Raw genomic sequence first — 9749 nt, 5'->3', positions numbered from 1 at the left:
ATATAGCAATAGAGCTAAGTTACCAGTGTGTGATATAGTAATAACGCTAAGTTACCAGTGCGTTATATAGTAATAACACTAAGTTACTAATGCGTGATATAGTAACAGTGCTATCACACTATGTTACCCGTTTGTGATCGTGATATAGGAACAGTGTTTTTGCGATCATATTGTCAGTGTCCTGCGGCAAGTTCCGGGATCGGGACTCATTTTTAAAATGTTGTCTAGGCGAAAAATAGCAGTGATTTCCTGCTTAAATAGTTATAAAACTCCACATAAATTCGAATCTTTATTCGGAAGATCGGAAAATTCTGCATGTTATTCGCAGTAGGCAAACCCTCTTTTTTAACAGGCGCGGTCATTGATGCTTTTTCCATACGATACGTGTGACTGTGCACCCCCCCCCCCCCCCCCTCAGTCGATCCTGGGTACGCGCATGATTGGGGATGCAGGAAATCAAAACATTAGCTATTTATCGGGTGGGTCATCGGCTGTCATTCAACGTGGGTTTGATTAAAACATGAGAAACGCAACGGTCCATAGAACCATTTTAAACCTGCGACCATCCCGGCACTAGTCGCATGCCTAGGCGTGTGTCAGCGGCGAGGTATAAGATGATGAGCAAGATAAGCTATCAACTCATCAACCGTTTCTCCCACAAATATCACAACATTGGCTGTAACTAAGCAGGTTTTCGAACGATGGAATCGAGCGTTGTTTCACTTCCTATTTTATATAAAACCTAAATACGAAGTTAGGCACGGAGAGGGCTCGGGTTTGGTCACGGAACACTAAAGAGGCTATGGTTTCACAGTAATGTTTCGAGAGTTGAAAACAACGATCGCTACAGGGTTTTCAGGTGAAAAATAGAAATATATCAAGGTAGTCCAAGTGCATCTGAAGGATGAATAAAACCGATATCCTCCAAACGGCTCATTCATCAATATCCAATATCTAAAGGACCCATCTTTTAGCGAGATAATCAGCATTTCGTACAACTTCTTGTTTAACTATGATAGCTGCAATGGCACCATGTTGGGTCAAAAGCAAAGTAAATGCTTTCAAAATTGCAAAATCATTTTAATTATCAATAAGTGGCTTAAAGTGGCTACTTTAAATGCAAGCAAGATATACATTTTATATTTGTATAAAGCACTTTATTTCCACGTCTAATAAAGTTGCAAGGTAAAGAGGCCGCAAGTAGCCAAAATTGTTTTCTCACGCAAATTCACGCGACCTCGCGCAATACTTTATATTTGGTGTTCATTTTGCGCCAACTCGAGGAAAGGAATTCAATGGGAATGTCTGGGACAATGTCCATCAGCACTCAGCAGATGGGCGGTGGCTGAAGAGTGCAGAGGGTGGGGGATATCAATGTGTCAAGGGCGTTGGCTGAAGAGTGTAGAGGGTGGGGGACATCAATGTGTCAAGGGCGGTGGCTGAAGAGTGTAGAGGGTGGGGGGATATCAATGTGTCAAGGGCGGTGGCTGAAGAGTGCAGAGGGTGGGGGGATATCAATGTGTCAAGGGCGGTGGCTGAAGAGTGTAGAGGGTGGGGGATATCAATGTGTCAAGGGCGGTGGCTGAAGAGTGTAGAGGGTGGGGGATATCAATGTGTCAAGGGCGGTGGCTGAAGAGTGTAGAGGGTGGGGGATATCAATGTGTCACAAGGGCGGTGGCTGAAGAGTGTAGAGGGTGGGGGGATATCAATGTGTCAAGGGCGGTGGCTGAAGAGTGCAGAGGGCAATGTGTCAAGGGCGGTGGCTGAAGAGTGCAGAGGGTGGGGGGATGTCAATGTGTCAAGGGCGGTGGCTAAAGAGTGTAGAGGGTGGGGGGGATATCAATGTGTCAAGGGCGGTGGCTGAAGAGTGCAGAGGGTGGGGGGATATCAATGTGTCAAGGGCGGTGGCTGAAGAGTGCAGAGGACAATGTGTCAAGGGCGGTGGCTGAAGAGTGCAGAGGGTGGGGGGATATCAATGTGTCAAGGGCGGTGGCTAAAGAGTGTAGAGGGTGGGGGGGATATCAATGTGTCAAGGGCGGTGGCTGAAGAGTGCAGAGGGTGGGGGATATCAATGTGTCAAGGGCGGTGGCTGAAGAGTGTAGAGGGTGGGGGGACATCAATGTGTCAAGGGCGGTGGCTGAAGAGTGCAGAGGGCAATGTGTCAAGGGCGGTGGCTGAAGAATGCAGAGGGTGGGGGGATATCAATGTGTCAAGGGCGGTGGCTAAAGAGTGTAGAGGGTGGGGGGGATATCAATGTGTCAAGGGCGGTGGCTGAAGAGTGTAGAGGGTGGGGGGGATATCAATGTGTCAAGGGCGGTGGCTAAAGAGTGCAGAGGGTGGGGGGATATCAATGTGTCAAGGGCGGTGGCTGAAGGGTGAAGAGGGTGGGGGGATATCAATGTGTCAAGGGCGTTGCAAAGATGTGGTCAGGTGATCCATCAGTGCAAACAGTCATAAAGCTTGTTCGTTGTTTTCCGTTGGGGACTTGGCCACGAATCGTATAAACTTTTCGGTATTTTAAGAGATATTTATTCGATCTAGACAAAATAACGTAAATTACATTGAGTGGCAGTTTCCATGAAATCACGGGTATATTTACAATAATTTGAAGTCACTTACTTCTGTGGCGTGTCCGACTACTGATCATAAAATTCCTGGTAACTGTAACTGTGACGGGTGATGATTACGATACGTTCTTTATACAAATGATTACGTGATTCAACGTAAGATGATTTCTTATAATAATTAAATTAAATAATTAAATCAGTGTTCATTTATCAACAAAACATCCTCCGCCCCGATAAGGGCGTAGTCCTTATCCTATTCTACGAATCCTTCTGCTGGGTAGATCACTGCAATCCTGGTGATTGGACGACTGTATGTGCCAGTTGTTGTCTTGACCTCGACGTTGCGGACGCGTCCGTTCTTTTCTTTTCTTTTCTGTGAAAACGTTGATGACAGATCGACCACTTGCCTCGGATTACATTTGGCTCTGATAGTATAACCATTTCATTTACTTGTGCATTTCTGTTCTCTACCGTCCATTTCTTTCTCGGCACGACTGACGGGAACACGTCTCTTGACCATCTTTTACAAAATGAATCGACTATCCTCTGAACGAATTCTACGCGGTGGCGAGGGTTGCTCGATTCTTTGAATGGGCCTTGTGGTACTTTTCTTGTTGCGTGTCCTAGCAACATCTCGTTAGGGCAAAGATAGGCACCATCATCGGGGTGCCGCCAATTCCAGGTGGACTGCTCTGGTGTTTTGGCAGGTGAATATGACTCCATATCGCTTGCCGGCCTTTCCTCGTCCGATCTTGACCGTTATGGGTAAAAAATAGTCACAACTTGTGAAGTAGAAGGCAGGAGAATAAGGAGCCAAACGTATCTGCGGGAGTGCCGAATCAGCTGCTCCTCCGTGCTGTGGGCCAGTTTTCGACATAGAACACAGGACCTCTTTACTTTGTTTCCATTCAGTATCCAGTACTGACTTCTTTCGCGCGCCTCTTCATTATCTACGCGTACTGCCCTTTGTTTCATCATAAGTCTGATTGTCTACGATAATTTTTTATTTTCTAAGCGCACTGCTCTCTGTTTTTTCATAATTCTGATTGTTTACGCGCGTCTCTTCATTATATACGCGCACTGCTCTGTTTTATCAACATTCTGATTGTAAGCTTACATTTATCAATTCTAACAAAAGAAGAGTTAAAAATAAACAAAATAATTCAACTGTCAATCACAAAACAATCAAGTTAAGATAATCGCTTCGAATGTAAGCTTACATGTATCAATTCTAACAAAAGAGGAGTTAACAATAAACAAGTTCAGTTTCGTTTCGTGCTAAGGGAGCGGTAATTGATTACTGGGAGGGGGGGGGGGGGGGGGTGTGGGCCGGCAATTTTGCAAAACCCTGGGCTCAAAAATTTTTCCCCCTCCCCCCTGAAATCCAAGCCCAAAAAATCGTGACCCCCCCTAGACAGGACGCCCAAAAATTTGCACCCCCCCTCCCCCACCACCACCTCCACATTTTTATAGTCAATAAAACCACAGAGATTTGATAAGCATACTGGGGGGTGTTGCTGAATATAACCTTTACTTAAATATAGATCAGCTAGCATGGCAATTTTGTCCTATTTATTTTAAACACAAACCTTCACTTTCGCTAGTATATGGTTTAAGAGTGGCACAGAGGTAAACAATAAATACTGGTGTCGCTAGAAAACGACTACGTCGTCGACAATTTTAACAAAGACATTTGAGTCTAGGTTTTGCAACATTTTAAAGCATTACTTTTGTTCAACTGATTTGAACGGGCAGCTTTGTCTGTCAACCATGAGAGGGTTTCTCAAAATTTATTTACCTGAACAAAATGGAACTAGATATACAATAGTAGGAAGCATTGTGAACTGAATACAATTTTCATTTTAACAATGACTGTCATTTTAGCACATTGATTTCTTTCTTCTATGTTAATTCTAATTTTTCTGCTTCTTATTTCAATTTTCTACACGTTTTTTTTTTTTTGCAAGCTCCACAGGTAGCCCATGCGCTCCAAGTAAGTAGCCCCCAATCTTCCTGTATCACTCGGACAATATGGCGGGAGAGATTCTTCACAGAACATCAATTTTGTAAATCTTTGAACTTTTGTATTTGGTTATAGCTCATGGACGGGTACACAGCGTGTCTAAGAAAGCTACGGAAAGTCTGCACGTCAGTAGAAAAGCAGATTGTAAAAGCTGACGATGCATTAACTCACTCTAATGGTCTCATCAGCTCTCTGCTGAACTTGTTGGAACAACTTGCAGCTTGTGAGAAGGTCTCATTTGATACAGAACCCTTAGCTCACTTTGGTGATCTGCAAGGAAGACTTAGATTCAAACTGACTTCAGCCATTGAATCCCTACTGGTGAAAATACACGAGGATTTGTAAGTAATTCAAATACTCTTATGTGATTCACCGATGGTAAAAAGACATTTCTTCATGGTTTAAAGGGAAGGGTTATTAATTAACAGGGGGGACGGCTGCTAAGTTGAATTTTTTTCTGGTTCAAATATTTTGACCCTCCCCCAACGACCAAAAATAATAGCCTTCCCCTGAACAAAAAAAAGCAAACTGGTTACTTTATTCAATTTGTAATCTAGTTGTCTACTCTCTGAGATTCTCTACGTACAGCAGCAAATTCTATAACAGTATGAGCACTCTTTATGGTGCCGTGCTGTTAAAACAATGAAAATAGATTGCGCAATTTACCAAGAACAAAATTGGGCTATAGAGGTGTCTGGGGGCATGCTCCCCTGTGGGAATTTTGCTATTTTGAAACATTTGAAATGACCATTATTGTTAAAACCTAAATAGAAAATAGGATCATTAGCTCCTCCCCAACTGAAATCTTATTTACATATATTTTTATACCATCAATCTGAAGTTAGTGGGTGGCAAGGGGGATAACATTAGTAAATTCAGTGTTTGAAATTAATAAAAGCAAAATGGCAAACCTTCAAAAATTCGAAGGGGACAACTATTTTTAGCACAAGCCAAATGAAAGTCATTCATTTATCTATAATGTAGGGGGTCTGGGGTTCTCCCCAGAAAATTTTGAAATTCCAGACTTAGTGGGCTCGGAAATTGATCAGAATACCTGTTCAAAAAAACCTTGTATTAAAATTTGAGGCTCTCCCCCAAGTCTAAATTAAAAAATCGCAACCTTCACCCCAAACATAGCAGCCCCAAATAATGACCCTTCCCTAACTTACATTACATTGCGACCAGTGTGTAGTAAACATAGGGAGTTACAAATGAGCCATTAATTTGCTATGGAATAAAATCTTAAAAATAAAATCTTAAAAATCTAAATAATATTCGTACTTGATTGTTGTGTCTTCAATGTAGTCTGGATGAATCTCTAAGCTATATACAAGAAGAGAAGGAATGTTACATTCAGGATATCTTTGTCAAGTGTACATTAAATCTGCTGGCTTGACATCCCAAAAAGCTGAAACTATTTACCTGTCTTGTTTAATACATGGTCTTACTATAGAAAGATCTTTTATCAATCCTACACCTGATGGTCATGTTACTGCTATGAAAGTACCTCATTCACTAATGGTTTCTTATTCAAACTTTGAACTTCCTTATTCGGTTATAGACCTGTCACGTATACTAACTGATCAAATTTTTGACAGAAATACTATCAAAGAGGTTGCATCAAGGTTTGCAGAATTTAGAAGAAGCTCATTTGATGTGTACAATCAACATGCATCTAAAGGTGAGTGATTTATAAGGTTTTTTAAGTAAAAGCTGAGAAGTATGAAAATCTTGGCCTATTTCTCATTTGGATAGTCTACAAGAGTGTAACAATCATCATAGCATTGGTGAGGAAAATGTTTAGATCCTCTCTTCCATGACCATTTTAATGTTGTCTGGGACGAATAAATGAGTGTACACTAGTTTTTCAAAATTGACTGACCTCAAGCCGGCGATATGGTTGGCCCAGCTGTTTGAAAATCTTCTTAGGAGGTGGTGCAAATTTAGTTGGCAGCATTTGCTTTTTCTTGTGGTAAGTTTCCGGGGGGGGGGGGGACTCTCCAGAAAAGCAGACAGGGGTGCTTGGCCTATCTTTTAGGGTATAGAATTCTTACCAGCTGCTGTCTATTAGGGTTTGTTTTATAGGATTTTTCTGATTCTGCTATCTTTTAGGGGTTTTCACTCTGGGGGAGGAGGATTTTTCCGATTCTGCTATTTTCACTCTGGGGGAGGAGGATTTTTCCGATTCTGCTATCTTTTAGGGGTTTTCACGCTGGGGGAGGAGGATTTTTCCGATTCTGCTATCTTTTAGGGTGTCTCACGCTAAATGGTGGCCCAATCGCTCGAAACTTATTTTACAATAAACCACAAGTCAACTGATTGGTTAATACTTTCGACTTTATTGTTTGTAACATAACAATACAGGATCCGTCAAAACGAGCATTGTTTTTTAATGCCATCTCTAAGGGTTAAAAATTCACCACACCCAATGTGCTATCTCTTAGGGGTAAGAATTGTTGTTGACCACGCCCTTAAAGGTATCCCATAGGGTCAAAATTAATTTTGCTGTCGAGCACCCCCGTCTGTTGACCCCCCCAGGGGGTCAGTTGAGCAAGATTTTGTCAAAAATTCTGGCCATGTTTGCACTGATTGCGTGGGGCTTAAGAATTGCAAATAAGTTATTAATTTATTTTTTCTTGTCTTTTTTCAATTTTTTGCCAGTTTATTTGGCTAGCACATGCATATAGTTATCATGCTTACAAGTCTAGAGTTATGATGGCCCTCATGCACACACTCTTAGGACCAATCTAAATGCAGAATTTGATAAGGTGCACCTAAAAAAATTAGCCTCGCCCATACCCAATTAGATAAAATTATATCTTCTCTCAGCAAAAGTATTTCATCTTGCTGAAGTTACGAGAATGCCTATAAGAGAATGTGACTTTATGTATTTTTCTAGGTAATCTATCAGTTGCAGAAGCCATCACTGCTGGTCCAGTATGTCCGTCTATTGCCAGCATGCTCGAGTGGCTTCAACAGTTAGAAAGAATGTATGCTGGGCTGTATCCTTTTTATAACTTCTTAAAGACTATGGACCTGTGTTGGGTAACAATTTTGTTTTCGAGTTTTGAAGATAGTAGCCCCCAAACCAAATGAACTAAAAATATTTCAGTTTTTTCCACACAGCATTGGCTCCATAATACAGACACAATAGGGTTTTGTTTAAAAGTGGTTGAACAAAGTGGCTAATGAAATTTAATGAGTTTTAGATGTACTTGAATTAGCATTGCTACCAGAGGCTCCAAGTTTCACTACAAAGGGAAGCTTTGACAACTACTTAGCAAAGCAAAGGATGTTCAAAAGCACCAGATAGTCAGTTCCACTATGGCCTATTAGTACTACACTATTTGTACTAACAATAGAACAACTACTATAAATATCAATCTATTCAAGTAGCACTGGTAGATTCTGATTTTTTTGTGGTGGTTGAATCAGTTGATTCCCTTGACATAACAGCAGATGTGAGGAGAAGACTGAGATCCTTGAGGGAATCACATATAATGATCTTCCTCAGTCACAAAAGGAGCTAAGAAGATGGAAAACTCAAAGAAATCCACTTCATCTAACAGGTAGTATTTGCAGATTATTTTTGCTGCATTTATCACACTGGGTGGTGCAGTCACAAGTATCGTATGGTAAAAGGATATTATTTGAAGATCTTTCAGTAAGAAATGACCCACTATTTGGTCGGTCAGGGATGTTGAATCCAAACATACTGTGCCACTGAAGGATCATGGGAAGGAAGGAGAGGGAGGTGAGCTCTGGGGGTTTAACCCCCTCCCCCCTTGGGATGCCAAGTGACATGTGGTGTTGAAGAAAGCATTGAGAACACTCTCACCTCCCTTTGTGTACTCCCCCTACCTTAATCCACCCTTTGTGTGCAAGGGTAGCATGTACTAGTGGTTAACCCTGTCTTTTGTTCATAATCACTTATAGCTGCAATGGTTGACCCTGTCTTTTGTTCATAATCACTTATAGCTGCAATGGTTGACCCTGTCTTTTTTTTTTGTAATCACTTATAGTTGCAATGGTTGACCCTGTCTTTTTTTATAATCACTTATAGCTGCAATGGACCAGATTCGGGTCTTCCTTGCTGATCAAAAGGACGCATAGCTAGCAGACTGAACCAGTTAACACTGTAACGGGCTAACAGGATTTACCAGTTAGCAATGTGACGGCAAAGGATGATTTTCCTGTTAGTAGAGGATAGCATACAAATAGAGACACGTTATCCAGTGAGAGAAACCACAACCTTTAGCTTGTTAACGACACAGAGGAAGGAAAAGTGTCTGAGAGCATGAGAAAGAACGAGAACAATCATGGGAAATTTGTTGGCCATATTTATATTGTTTTGCAATGCGGAAACGAGGGGAAAAGGAGAAAAAACGAAACAAAAAAAGTATTAAGAATTTTGTGTAAATTTAGCAAGAGATGTTCAAATTAAATGTAAAAAAGTGCGTAATTTGTTTGCGAACTCTTTTCAACTAAGCTTATTCGATCGTCCTTACAAACACAATTGACTTACTTATCTTCTGACATGACGGAAAAACATGACGTGACGCTTCAAATAAACCCATTTTAGATCGAATAAGGCGGAGAATTTTTCTGAGTACTTAGTAACTTATAGCAAACAAAATATCAAGTGCGACTTTTTTTAAATTGATGCGACTTTTTGTAAAGTGTCATTGAAATTTGAGCTTTTCGTCCCTGAACTGATACACAGGGCAATGATTATCAAGGAAAAATGATCTTAAAAAGCCAAAATCTGGTTATGTGCACTTCGGCCTCACGTTATTTGTGTTTTGAAAATCAGTCCGTATTACAAGAACCTATGGCCATTGTAAGAAATTGTCTTCTCTCTCTATCTGGAATTGCGCGTTTTCCAGGTTTTTCCGTCATGTCTTATCTTCTACTTTTCAAGTATCTCATTCCCATACAAGAGAGCTAATGAGTAAAGTTGCGTGGCTTTGTTGCACGATTATCTTTTTTCCGTAAAAACTGGCCTATTTTGGAGGGTTTTAGAGTATATCCCTCTTGACTCATTAACATCAGACGCCCAAACATTCAAAATAGTCCATCTTCCGTAGCTTAACGCAAGGGCCTCCTTGGTTTTTGTTATTATGGAGGAACTTCTCCCCCGTGTGACGTCACGCATGTAT

The 9749-nt window shown here is 41.2% G+C and overlaps 1 protein-coding gene across 1 annotated transcript; it reads left to right on the top strand.

Moving 5' to 3' along the window:
- The first annotated feature begins 4568 nt into the window (after positions 1 to 4568).
- Positions 4569 to 9052, top strand: LOC5521611 (uncharacterized protein C1orf109 homolog). The gene is made up of 5 exons (XM_032366832.2): positions 4569 to 4931; positions 6189 to 6271; positions 7490 to 7592; positions 8050 to 8159; positions 8654 to 9052. The coding sequence occupies exons 1-5, from the start codon at positions 4669 to 4671 to the stop codon at positions 8701 to 8703; spliced, it is 609 nt and encodes a 202-aa protein (XP_032222723.2). The 5' UTR covers positions 4569 to 4668; the 3' UTR covers positions 8704 to 9052.
- Positions 9053 to 9749: the final 697 nt, after the last annotated feature.

The sequence above is a fragment of the Nematostella vectensis genome, chromosome 13 (genome assembly GCF_932526225.1).
Source record: "Nematostella vectensis chromosome 13, jaNemVect1.1, whole genome shotgun sequence".
Classification (NCBI taxonomy): Eukaryota; Metazoa; Cnidaria; class Anthozoa; order Actiniaria; family Edwardsiidae; genus Nematostella; species Nematostella vectensis.
The sequence above is the reverse complement of the archived record's forward strand: the minus strand, read 5'-3'. Positions and strand labels throughout refer to the sequence as shown.